Source organism: Maniola hyperantus, chromosome 4, assembly GCF_902806685.2.
Source record: "Maniola hyperantus chromosome 4, iAphHyp1.2, whole genome shotgun sequence".
Classification (NCBI taxonomy): Eukaryota; Metazoa; Arthropoda; class Insecta; order Lepidoptera; family Nymphalidae; genus Maniola; species Maniola hyperantus.
The window spans coordinates 8,042,287-8,056,754 of NC_048539.1; the positions used below are offsets into that span (position 1 = coordinate 8,042,287).

Below are 14,468 nucleotides of genomic sequence, written 5' to 3' on the forward strand. Positions count from 1 at the left end.
TAGGTGCCTACTTGGATGTATGGTTTCGTGATTGTTGATGACCTCACGCTATTCTCAATCTCATACAATCAACTATGACTATATTAGGGCCTATGGGATCATTTTAATAAATCATTGATATAAATATATTTATAATAGCCTAGGCATAAGGATATTATGCTGAAATCGTTAGGCAGAGTGGATTCCTTTTGTGATCAATAAAATATTGATTCGTCATCATACCCTAAAATTTTGGAATAACATTATACACCGCGCCGTCTTCATAAATTAAAACGTTTGATACCTAATTATCTAACCAGACTACTCAAATGATTTAGAAGTTTAATATCACCATCATGTCAATCCCACGTCATCATCATAATCATCGGCCTATCGCCGGTCCATTACCGAGCACAGATCTGCTCTCAGAATGAGAAAGGGTAGGCCATAGTTTGGCCAAGTGCAATCGGCAGACTTCACACACCTTTGAAAACATTATGGAGAACGCTCAGGCTCACAGGTTTCCTCACGATGTTTTCATTCGCCGTTAAAACAAGTGATATTTAATTATTGGTTAAAACATAAAACTTTCAAAAGTTAGAGGTGCGGTCCCGGGATCGAATCGCCGACCTCTCGAATAAGAGGCGAGCTATCCCACTTATAGTAGGCGACAGGTCGAGATGGCAATCGGGTTAGAACACCCCGCACACTCGCACGTCACCCGTTCGCCCGCCCCGGAATAGCACGGGGGATGTGGGGGTGTGCGGGGCGTTCCTACCCCGATTGCCGTTTCGAGTTTCGACCTGTCGCGTACTATACCTATGTACCTACCTACCTGCCTTATACATTTGCCACATCCGTTCCTAAATAAATAAGTGTAAGTACGACAAGACAAATCAAATTGGATTTTTCTGGCTTATTGTTTGGCAAATGTTACATGGTATCTACGTAAGAATTGTTAATTCCGGCACGAGTTTTGTACCAGTTTGGAAATAGAAATATGTATGTATGTATGTATGTATATACTTTATTGCACCACAGAAACACAAATGACAGGTTACAAAAAGAAATCTTAATAAGTAGGTACAAAAAGGCGGTCTTATCGCTAAATAGCGATCTCTTCCAGAATATTGAAATATTGAATCAATACTCATCAAAAAATTTATGTGATTTACTTACCCAATGATCACTCCATTCACTGGCAACCAAAGCAGATCCAAATGAGCGAGCAGGGTTCATAGCGGAGCCAGTGTAGTCGACTGCGAGTAGGTGGCCCAGCGTCACAGTGAGGCCGATCGCGAGAGGAGCAGTTGATTTGCTGTCGGGTTTGTTCGCATCGCAAACCTGTGAAATCATCAGCAATGTTAAAAAGGTTTCATTGATTGACTACGAGTAAGCGCTTTACAATTTTTTTCCATTACAAGTTAGCCCTTGACTGCGATCTCACCTGGTGGTACGCGATGATGCAGTTGAAGATGGAAGCTGAATAACTTGGAAGAGGTAGGTATTCTTATCGCTTTCTACACGGCATCGCACCGCGACGCTTAATCGCTTGGTGACACTTGGTGGTGATTTGGCGGTAGAATGATAACTAGCCCCCCGCCAGACCAGACCAGAGACAATTTAGAAATTAAAAAAATTACCAAATTATCTCTGCAGGGAATCGAACCCAGGACCTCCCACTTATAATACACATACCGCAGAGCTCACCGCTGCGCCAAAGAAATCCTCGATTCCAAAATGGAAGGTAGTTAAGTAATCACACTAATAATATTATAAAGACAAAGGTTTGTGTGTATGTGTGTGTGTGTATGTTTGTTACTCTTTCACGCAAAAGCTACTAGACGGATTTGGCTGAAATTTGGAATATAGATAGATTATACCGGAAAATCAAAGAGTTCCCGGGGGATTTTGAAGAACAAAAATCCACGCGGACGAAGTCGCGAGCATTGGCTCGTTGTCGATATAATATAGTTAGGTATTTTGGCAAAACTCCGGCTTGAATAGCTAGTATAAGTAAGTATAATATTACGACTAAAACTAAAACTAATTTGTAGTTCGGAATATTGCATTGATCATTAAAATTTAAATAAGCAGGTTATGTAGGTACCAACTTAATTAATTCCTAGGAATTCGTAGTTTAGTAAAAAATTGATTTGTTTTTGTTGTGCATCTAAATACCGTGCAAGGAAATGACTGTTGCGAATCAAATACCTAGCAACGTTTTAAATATTTCTACGTGCAACGAGCACAGATTAGCGTACTACGTTACTACTTATACCTAGATTAGCTCGAATCGCTTAGGGCCATAGCATACACGATACTTTTAGCATCAGGGATCGTCTATAGTTGTTTTACCCGACTGCGGCGACCCCCAAAGGAGGGCTATGTGTTTGTCCTGCGTGTATTTAAATATTTGTATGTATGTACGTCCGCTTGTAACTGCTCAACAGCACAAGTAATTTTAATAAATGATACTTCCTTAGATGCGTCTTGATAGCGCGAGTGTCACTACGAAGCTAACATTTTTAAACAGTCAAAATGGCGGATTTTATGCTCTTTAATGTGCGGGCTGAAAAAAATATTTTTTCAAGACCCTCGAGTGGAGTATCAAAATAAAGGGCTTTAAAAGGCGAGTACGAAAATATATACAATCTATATGTTTGGAGTGAAAAAACCGTTGGAACCAATAGAAATTGATAAGGTCATAAACATAATTAATATTAGAAAATGTATGGCAGCCAGGGGCATTGCTTAGCCAACTACCTACTTAGTGCCTCCGAGCTCCGCCTGCCATACATTTTCTGATATTTATGTTTATGACCTTATCAATTTCTATTTTATAGAATGTAAAGCTTGTTTTTGATTATCAGTTACCAGTTTCTATTTATTAGAAGTCAGGTTTTGTAGTTTTTTAAAATACGTAATTCGGAAGCTTGATGCCGCGTTTCAACGCTCCATTTCACACACATACTATCTCCAGTCGCAGCGATTGCTTTTCGAGAGCTCGATATCGCGCGTCCATTGGAAAGCTGAAATTAGCGTTCGAAATTCGAGTGTGTGCGGAGTGAAACGCGATGTCGCTGCGATTAGTGATCAAAATAACTTGCTTCTAGCTTCCGACAACTGACAAGTGATCAAATCGCTAATTGTCGATGCTTAAAAGAACATTGTGTGCTTTGGGCCTTAGTAATGAGAGTCGTCACGGAAGCTATTCTTACTAAGTATTCAACAACGGTCGTAGGTACAATGATAAACCTACATAAATGTGATGCTTCTCGTTGGATAATTAATCCCAAGGCGATGTTTCGAACAGAAATGAAGTAGGTATATTATATTGCCAATCGTCTCTTATACTGCTTGAAGTTCCAAGTAATTTTATTCCTTTGACAATAGAGGCATGTACAATGAACCATAATTTTAATTTGCAGTAATCTGCTGATGAAACAGAACTGTATATCTGTACTTATGGCAGTAGTGAGTAGAGGCATGTAGTATCTGTATTCTGTATGTATCGCAAATAGTAGAGGCATGTAGTAGGTACCTAGGGGTCCTAGGGCTTTAATATTCAAATGAACCATTTAAATTGAACCTAAATGGACTGGAATTGTTGGCAAGATTCCACATAGGTAGGTACCTACTTAGGCCTAAATAATCAATGATAGCTACGAAAGACTAGGTAGGTACCTACCTATGTGACTTCACAATTCATAAGAAACTTTTTGTGTCCACTAGGATTCAGTCAAGCTTATTCAAAGAATGACGTGTGCTCCGACTGGGTTACAAAGGAAACCGGTTTAAATCAAGTCACAGTTAATACCTATAGCACATATAGATCAGGGGTCACCAATTAGTTCCATTTGGGGTCCGTTTTTTCAAATAATATGACTGTCGCGGTCCGTTTCTACTTTTTTATACACCAGATAAGTTTCTAAGCCAACAAACCACCCTTCTCCAGGGCCCACATCTTTACTTAGTTAAAACTGAATGACTTACTAACTGACTGATCTATCAACGCACAGCTTTAAACTACTGGACGGATCGGCCTGAAATTTGGCATGCAGATAGCCATTATGACAGACAGCTAAGAATTTTTGGAAATCCAACCTCTAAGGGGGTAAAATAGGGGTGTGAAATTTGTGTAGTCCACGCGGACGAAGTCGCGGGAATAAGCTAGTATAAATATAAAATCATAAAATATCCACGAAGAATGAGAAAGCGATGGAAACCGTATTTTTTTCGTTTAGAATTGCTGAAGTCTGTTCAATGTTGAATAGAAATGTCTTAAGCCTTCTTAAAGAAGATTTAGTTTCTGTTTTGTATTCAATTAAAGTGCACACAAAATAGGCCGGTGGCGGTCCGGATCCGGACCGCGGTTCGTCATTTGGTGACCCCTGCTATAGATATTTATCGCCGAATCTCTAAAAAATGAGAGCAGATTCGGGGAAGCCGACACCGAAAACCTACAACTGCCACTTTACCGCAAACAAAAAGTTAACCTGTCTGCATAACTGCCTACCAAAGTCACCGGTCGACTTTTTTATAATATACTTATTGATGATCTTGCTCAAATTTCTATAGAGTTTCGCCAGTTAAATTATAAGTACAGTACGCGGCCAGAAGTGATGAACATCGACCTTTAGAAGGGATAGCAGATTTGTAGAGCACTGTCTCGGTCGTTGAGACCGACAAAGCGTCATATGGGTTTGAGTGACAGAGACAACGCTCTACAAAGATGAAATGTCATTCTAAAGGCCGATGTTCATCACTTTCGGCCGTGTACTGTAGGTAGATGTTAGTAAGAGTAGTAGAGAGAGATGTAATGGAAAAGACCACAGACATTCATCATCATCATCATGAGCTACCCATCGCCAGTTCACTAGTACAGAGCACGGGTCTCTTTTTAGAATGAGAAGGGATTTGGCCATAGTCTACCACGCCGCGATGGCCAAGCGCGGATTGGGCAGACTTCGCACACCTTTGAGAACATTATGGATAACTCTCAGGCATGCAGGTTTCCTCACGATGTTTTCTTTCACCGTTAAAGTAAGTGATATTTAATTACCTACTTAAATGCACATAACATTAGGAAGGAAGGGGAAGGACATAGGCTACTTTTTATCCCGGAAAATTGAAGAGTTCTCACAGGATTTTTAGCAACCTAAATCCACGCGTACAAAGTCGCGGGCATCAGCTAGTAAATAATATGTTCTGTATTGCATAGCGCGTTTTAGTTCTGTCTGACGTTCTTCAACTGCACGTGAAAATATTGCCGTCTGCAAAGAATAAAGACACAATCTCTCTCTCAAGTTGCTACGTACAAAAATCGAAGGTTTACACATTACCTACCCCACAAACCACAAAAACGAGCACGAATCCGAGGAAGAACTCGATGCCGAAGCCTTGCAGTGCGGTCACATTCTTGCCCAATCCTGTGACACCTAATTTTCCAGCCACTGCGTCGGGGGTGAAAGCCTTCAACAGGCCGGAGCCGGCGGCGGCGCCTGCGCACTGGGCGATGACGTACAGGATTGCTCTCACTGGCTTCACTTTACCAGTTGCAGCCATTCCAGCAGTGACCGCTGGGTTAACGTGACCACCTGATACATGTCCTATTGTCTGTAAGAGAAAGAAAATAAAATTTCAGATTGTAGATTTCAGGTGTAGATTAAAAGTGGGATAGAATTTACCACAAACCCATAGAAAGTAGAATCTTTTTAGCTATGTAGATGGTCAGTCGAGAATCGCGATAGAGTTACCTACTTAAAGTCCGCGACAGGTTGAAACAGCATTCGGGGTATGAGACGCCCCGCACATCCGCACGTCACCCGCGCTCGCCCGTACCGGGTTAGCGCGGGGGCTGTGCGGGTGTGCAGGGCGTTCCCCCCCCGATTAAATTTTCCTAAAATGACATACCTATTGCAATGTATGCATAAGTTTGATATATGTACTTAACGAGTAAGAGGATAAAACTAACCGGTTTTAGTAAATTATTCAATCAGGTTTTAAAACCTCTATTTGTATTTATCACCTACTACAGCGAACATCAAATAAACGGTGTGATAAAAGCTTTTGTAATAATTTGCATATAGAGTCTGCCTTGTAAAATCTGTGTAGGTATCTGCCTATTTAAAAGGTGAAACTGATTCACTGAAGTTGTCTATCCGGTCTACCTAGGTATAGCACAGAATGTAATATAATAGTAGGTATGCCTAAAGAAACATGGAATTTTGCATGTACCTACATAGGCTTTTAGGGTTCCGTGCCTCCAAAAGATCAGCTGTGATAGCTTAGTTGTTAGGACGTCTGCCTCCTAATCGGAGGACGGGGGTTCGATCCCAGGCACGCACCTCTAACTTTCCGGAATCTTGTGCGTTTTAAGAAATTAAATAAGGAAAACATCGTGAGGAAACCAGCATGCCTGAGAGTTTTCTATAATGGACAAATCCTAAACCCATTTTGTAATTTATCACATTAATTTGCGATTGCCACAAAATAATTACACGTATGCATTCCAAGGTACGAAACCCTCGGTGCGCGAGTCCGACTCGCACTTGGGCGGTTTTTTCTATAACGTAGGATTTTTTAGAAATACCACCCGAGTGAGGCCGAGGCGGATCATTACATTATTTATTATAGCATTATCTTGTCTATAGGTATGTATTTCGAATACCTATTATTACCCATATTATTATAATAATAATCAATGCGAAAGTGTTTTTAGGGTTCCGGACCTCAAAAGGAAAAAGGGACCATTATAGGATCACTTTGTTGTCTATCTGTCCATCTGTCCGTCGTGTCTGTCAAGAAACCTATGGGGTACTTCCCGTTGACGTATAGAATCGTGGGCAGGTAGGTATAGGTGTTATATAGCACAAGTAAAGGAATAAATCCGAAAGCCGTGCATTTGTGGTTACATCACAAAAAAAAAATTAAAATGTGTTCATGAACAAATAATTAGTTTTTTTCCATTTTCAAAGTGAGATAATTATACCAAGTTGGGGTATGAAAGGTATTACTTGTACATTCTAAAACAGATTTTTATTTATTTTTCTGCCTAATAGTTTTTGTCGAAAGAATACGACTGTAGTACGGAACCTTCGGTGCCCAAGTCTGACTCGCACTTGGCCGGTTTTTTAATTTTTTTAAAAATTAAGTAGAGTTGGCGCTACGAAAAAGTGTTGATCTTGATGAACCTACGAGTGCGTTATTTATAGATCTATACTATCTCTATCTAATGCAACGAAGTAAGGACCTCCCTGGCGCCATTGTTAGCGCTGTGGTCTTGTTAGTGGGAGATCCCGGGTTCGATTCCCGGCTGGGGTTTAGAATTTTATAATTTCGAAATTTCTGGACTGGTCGTGGCTAAGTTACCACCCTACTGGCAAAGCCGTGCTGCCAAGCCATTTAGCGTTCCGGTACGATGGCCTGTAGAAACCAAAGGGGTAGGTATGGGTTTAATAAAAACTGCCATACCCCTTCCAGGTTAGCCCGCTTCCATCTTAGATTGCATCATGACTTACCACCTGGTGAGATTGCAGTCAAGGGCTAACTTGTATCTGAATGAAAAAAAAAAAGGTTTTACTCACCGAAACGATAGCGAAGACTGAGAGACCGAAAGCGAGCGCAATAAGCACGATGTCAGCTGGGGGCGCTGGGGAATCCAGGCCGTGTGCGATGTCGATGCAGGCGCCGCATCCGAAGATATTCAGGAGCAGGTTACCTGGATTATAACATCATTACAGTAGCCGCCAAAAAATGTTGTACATCGACCTTTAGAATGAGATTTTAGCTTTGTAGAGCGTTGTCTCTGTCACTACCTATCTATGTGACGTTTGTCAGTCTCAACGAGAGATAGGTACAACGCTCTACGAAACCGCTATCTCTTTCTAAAGGTCGATGTACATACAATATTTCCTGCCGGGTAAGCTGTAACATATTTGAGAAGCTGGTGAACAAAACGTTGTTAATGCACGAAATAAAATTTACAGGAGGAACAAAAAACTGAACGGAAGCTGTTGAAGCTTTACTGTATGTGATTATACCGTTTTGGTCGAAATCACGAATTTTGGGCTCAATTTTAGCCCCGCTCCTCATTTTACTTAGCTGCAATAGTAAATATTTCTTAATCTTAAAAGAAAGCGAATTGGCTGGTGTAAGTACCTACCCCAATTTTCATCCGAAAGAAAACTTTTGTAAGCATCAAATAATATAATTTATTCTAATTTCCTATAGAACCTACCAAGACGTGCTTTTAATTTTAGTCTCGAAAGCCATCTTGATTTACCTATGTATACTTAAATCAAAAACATAGCATAAGTACACATATTTTAAATTTTCATTTACCTAAAAGTTACAGGTATCTGACCTGTATGTATATACGTAATAATGTATATTATTATGTATGTGTACCTAGGTATACAATTTCAGTGATTTTCTGGATGTCTAAACAAAAGGAAAACGACTAGCAGAGCTGCTGAACACCTATAAATGTAAATGACGAATCCCATGTCCTAGAACTACGGAATAACAGTAGGTACCTATTATTGTTTATACGACCAATACTTAGAATACTTATAAGGAAAACTTAAATCCATAATTAAATAATTTTGGTGTAAGAATAATATTTGTTTACTTGTAAATTCTTAGCGGTTAGATTTATTTAAATATCCTAATATAATATGATAAATAACCATTTTGTAGTAGGTAGGTACTATTAAATAAATTACCTAGAACAAGAGGTCGGCCGGAGTATGGTCAAGGAGTATGATTCATTGTTCAGTGTAAGTATGTTGAAAACTTTTGCTGCGACAGGTCGAGATGGCAATCGGGGAGGTAAAGCCCCGCACACCCGCACAGACCCCGCGCTAACCCGGTGCAGACGAGCGCGGATGACGTGTGGGTGTGCGGGGCGTCCCCTCGCCTCATACCCGGATTGCCATCTCAACCTTTCGCGGACTGTAGGTAGGTCCTGGTAAATCTGTTACAAAAATTGTACCTACTTATGTATTACTGTAATTATCTGCGATTAAATTATGAATTAATTAACTTGAATCGTTAATTTTATTATTTTGAGCGATAAGGCCACGATACTTACCTACTACTTTCTTCGTATTTTATGTTTATCGATTTGTCATATTCAATATTAAATAAAGGTAAGTACGTAGAAGTTCTTGAGCATTGGAAAAGAGCAACTGCTGAGTTATTTTGCTGGTTTTTCCCCGTAAAAAAGGCATCCCAAATGCACTGGGCGTGGTAGATTCATTCGAGGATTCAAAAGTACATACTTACTTTTAAAAGTTCATTTGAATGAAAATTATTTCTTTTTTTAATATGTAGATTTGCAATTCGAAATGCAGACTCCGAAATTAGAGAAAATTGAGAAAAGTGGTAGAGTCACCATAAAATATAAACAGACCGACTTACAATAACGTTAGGAATACGTATTTACAATATGTGCTATTGGTGGTATATATGTATATATGTGGTAATGGTTCTATTTTAAAACTATTCCTCATAATTCTTATCAAGTTAAACTCACCTATAAATTCAGCGAGAAGAGCCTTGCTGATTCCTTTTGCTCCTCCGGACAGTTCATTTAGGCCGAGCTTGTTACTCATTTCACCCATGGTTCTGTAACAAAACATAAACAATTTTATATAATAGGTACGTACGTAAGTGTCTGGTTACTAAAATTACATTGTTTAGGGTACCGTACCTCAAAAGGAAAAAAGGAACCCTTATAGGATCACTTTGTTATCTGTCTGTCGTGTCTGTCAAGAAACCTACAGGCTACTTCCCGTTGATCTAGAATCATGAAATTTGGCAGGTAGGTAGGTCTTATAAAGTATGTAGTTCAAAAACTAACTGCAGAGTAACTGCGGAGTTTCTTGCTGGCTCGTTTCAATAGAAGCTGTTTTCCGAGTGCACAGCTGCTGTCCAAGCTGAGTACAAGCTGTTGTCCTACATGAAATAAATTTTGAATTTTGCTTATTCTTAGGTATATCCTTTAGTCAGTAAGGGCATCCTAAAACGGTGGTAGAGTCACCTGACGATTCGAAAGCACTAAGCTTATTTGAATTTTTTTTAAAAACTAATGTTTCTACATAATAATTTGTAAAAAAATAAGTTTTTCAAATCAAGAGTGAATAGGCATCTTCTATGCAAGCGCGGTTCCATCTTAGGATATAATATCAACACTTGCCACGGTCTGATTGCAGCCAAGCGCTAGTCTATAAATTAAAAAAAATGTACTTGTACTATATCGCAGGTTCTCAGATTTTATGTTGGGAGGTCCTATTTAAGATGGTACCTACTACTATAATTTGTATAATTACGATTTAGTTTTGTTATAATAAAATATTAAAAATCTATTTTTTCATTGTAAAACTATTAAAACAGCGTACCACTGCGGTTCGACATCTTGAATAATAATTAAAAGAGTATGCTTTAAGTATTTTACTTTTACGTGCTTTGACGTTTTTATTGCTTATCATTTACAAACAGCGATTTATCACGAAGCGGTTCCCAGAATCCTTAATATCTCTCGGAATACAATATTATACGCGGTGTTACTTAATGTAATATTTTAGCGGTCAACTGGAATCTGGACGTAACCTGTTTACAAACGTGTATTGCATAATATGATTAATATGAAAATTTTAAGGAGCTAGGTATTACGGTACTTTGTTGAGAAGGTATCTTGTTGCACCGTACATTTCAAAGAGATCTTACTATGCTGACGCTGTCTAAGATGAAACGCATTGGAGCTATCAGTAGGTCGAAGAACACTGGACAATAGAAAAAGTATCATCTCGAATCGGTTGCAAGTCACTCTCTTTGACAACAATCAAACCCGATTTAGCATGACGGAGAAGTTTTGCCTTTTATCCATCTACCCAAATTAAAATGACTACGTGATACTTACCTACCCGTTTTTATAGTGACCTAATGCAGTTGAACGCACTTTCGGTTGGGAGGTGTCTACTCTCGAAGATAATATTACCATATAGGGTACCCTTTTGAAGTTCGTGTACTTATTAAGAATAGGCATCACAGGTAGGTACTTACATTAGAAAAGTTTCAATTTGAGAAATGTCAGAAATAAATAAATAGCTTCCAGCTTGCACTTTAGCGTACGTATATTAGTTATAAGAAATTCGGACATTTGATCCTTCGAGTGGGATTTTTTGAGAAAGTAAAGAATTTTGCAAATAAGATAATCCTTATTCCTTAAAGGCATTCCAAAACAAAGAAATTCTGATTAATTGAATCATTTGTTAATAATATTTAACTATAGCTAAACCTGCTATGCTTCGCTGTGACTCTGGGCTCGGTCATATATTTATTAATCAAGTAAAATAATTATTATTAGGAAAGGGGGATCCCCGTGGGACCTTCACGACGACACAAACAGAATCAGGTGGATACGGAAGCTGAATTTTTCTATAAGTATAAAGATAATACAATCGAAATAAATAGAGATTAATGTAATGATTGCGGGTACCTCTCAACTGATAGTGACTTTTACACCGGAATTCATGCTCAAGATAGGGGCTTTTTTAGAGGACACAATATGTCGTTTGAATTGTCCTCTAAAGAAGCCCCTATCTTGCCTACGAATTCCAGTGTTAATGACAGATAATCTACCTATTTGATCTCGGCAACGATGCGGGTGGCTGGTTCGGTAAATCTGATATCATTATTTTTGTCTATTAGCATTTTTTCACGGAAAGCGGGAGGGCTTTCACAATAGCGGTACCAAAAGGGCTATGTGGGGTAATCGGGGTATGTGGCGGGGGGACACCCAGCAAGTCCACACGTCACCCGCGCTCGCCCGTACCGGGTGAGCGCGGGGGCTTTACGGGTGTGCGGGGCGTTCCCTCCCCGATTGCCATCGCGACCTCGCGTACTATACCTACCTAATTACATACCATATGGTCATGAACAATCGGCCTAATATACAGTAACTACTATGTATGTATAATAAAATATCTTTGCCTAATGTGAATTGTAGGTACATACATTAAATGTTTACAAGATAAAATTCAAAACAATAAACGTCATCACAGAATTCACAGATGAAAATTCTGGAATGTTTTACGTATGCTCTCGATAGTTCCAATATCTACTTTCTATAATTCAAAATGTGTTAGGTAAGACTCGTTATTAGCCCCGTATTTCACAAATCATTTCATTCCAGGTTTATTGTCTTATGCAATTTTTAATCTGTGTATGTTTGTCGCTTCATCAGCTCATTGTTAATCGCTAAACCATAGCAGAGTGACATATTAGGTAGGTAACCATTCGATTTTGATAAACTACTTATTTACTCAGCAACTTCGTTGTAGAGATCCCTCTGGAATTTTCAATATACTTAATTCAAATTTCTCAATTTACTAGCTGATCAGCTAGTACCGAAGTGTATTTTTATAGTACTAGTAGTTAGGTAGGTAGGTATTGGTAGGTATATTTAAAAACTTTGAGGATACGAGGCGAGCTGAATGTGAATGTACCAGTTGGCAGCGATCCATATTTGACTGTATGCATCGAGAGTAGGTATGCAGTAAATGCATATCGCAAGGCTTTCGTGGTTAACCCTGACCGGGCCTTGGCTGACCTACACCACTGACCATAAACGAGCAAGCTTTATACCTTTCCCGATTGCTAATTATTAACAATGACCTTTTTCCCATTTTATAAATACGTAGGTAGGTGCCTATATTTAAAAACATTTCCTCATGCGTTTAACTCAACCATTTCTCAGAAAAAGGAAAGTTTATTGTTATAAATATTACCGAAGTGATAGTGACTTTCGGAAATACAAATATTATAAAATGAATTCAAGAATGCTTATAAGCAATAAGGATAATGTAATCAAGTTTGATTGGAAATATAAAAAACTATGCATTGATTTCAAATTAAATGTCATTTCATGTCTATTGGATTGCAAAACGCAAACTAATGAATATTTTACTGAAATGTGTTAAATTAAAGATATCAAACAAGTAAGTAAATTAACATAGTAGTTATAATAACACTTCATCAATTCAAAATTAGCTAATCCGTAGTCCTTACGGTTTATGCAGATGATACTAGGTAGGTCATGGTAAGCACTCTGCAGCATCAGAATTGATGATTTGGTAGGTAGGTGTATTGGGCTGTTCAAAAATATATTTCATTGTCATTAGGAACGAAATAGTGCACAGAAATCAAAATCAAATCACACACACAAAGAAAGTGAAGCTAAAAAAAGTTATTTATCTACTGATCAGCATTCTTTTGTCACCATAAAAACTAGGTAGGTACTTATATTAAATTGTAACGCATTTACCTACAAATGTCTTACTGAAGAAGGCCATTGATGTACCTATGTAATGACTGTAGACTTCAGGCCCGTATCTTTTTTCTAAATATATAAAATAAATGGCTGACTAATTGACTGACTGACTGATCTATCAACGCACAGTTCAAACTATTGAATAGATCGGGCTGTTGGGCCAGATAGCTCTAATAACGTATACATCCGCTTAGAAAGGATTTTTGAAAATTCAACCCCATAAGGGGGGTAAAATAGGGGTTTGAAATTTGTGTAGTCCACGCAGATGAAGTCGCGGGAATAAGCTAGTAATGAAATATATTATTACTTATTTAAGTATTACGTAATCAATGCAATCATGAGTTGAGACTAGCTATGTGGAGTCATGCTAACACTATTTGCCTATGATTTTGTCAGACTTGTAAATGTTAATAAGTTGGGACAACAAAGGGCGGTAGGTACCTACCTAGGTATGTGCTCGTATTTCACGACAGCAATGCTTGCAAGTGGTACGTGTAAATTATTGTAAAAACTACTTTTATGGGGCGATGGGTGGATTCATGAAGAAAATAATTATAGTTTATTGTATTAATCAAATTACTTATAAGGCAGTTACGCACTCATCCGATCCAAGTCCGTGAAAATACGTTCCGAAGTAGTCAGAACTATCGGTATAGAAGTCGGTTATTAACCGACTTCTAAACTTAGGTACCTACCATAAGGTAGGTACCTAAGTTTAATAAGTTTGATACTCTGAATAATCTGTTAAAAAAACTTAAAATAATTTTAGGTACATAGTTGAATTTTATATAAGTCTTGTAAGATAGCTTATGCGGATAAAGAAATGGAAAGTGCTTTATATAATAAGCAATAATATAATTACCATAGCATAAAAAAGGACCTAAAAAATGTAATGATTAGGACAAAAAGTTTCACGGATAATTCATAGGTATGACAGGATTTTCCAGAAAGCACTAATGGATTACTCTAGTAAAAAATTCCAAACTTTTAGAAAAAAAAAGTGCTCCACCTGAAAAATACCGAATGAAAACCTGTGATCATAACGACCGTTTGACATGTTAGTTCTGCCTCATAATAATAACTGAGTAACCATTACTAAAATTTAAAAAAATGGGAAAAACAATTATGCTTTGTTTGAATATATTTTTTT

The 14,468-nt window shown here is 38.2% G+C and overlaps 1 protein-coding gene across 2 annotated transcripts in view; it reads right to left on the minus strand.

Annotated features, from left to right (window-relative positions):
• Nucleotides 1-14,468, minus strand: part of Prip (prip) — a 55,798-nt gene that overhangs the window by 4,546 nt on the left and 36,784 nt on the right. For both annotated transcript variants that reach the window (XM_034985266.2, XM_069498331.1), the window contains exons 2-5: nucleotides 9,521-9,612; nucleotides 7,569-7,702; nucleotides 5,329-5,598; nucleotides 1,159-1,323 (exon numbers count right to left, since the gene is read on the minus strand). In XM_034985266.2, the coding sequence (XP_034841157.1) occupies nucleotides 1,159-1,323; nucleotides 5,329-5,598; nucleotides 7,569-7,702; nucleotides 9,521-9,608 (657 nt within the window). In that variant the 5' untranslated portion in view covers nucleotides 9,609-9,612. The remainder of the gene's footprint in view (nucleotides 1-1,158; nucleotides 1,324-5,328; nucleotides 5,599-7,568; nucleotides 7,703-9,520; nucleotides 9,613-14,468) is intronic.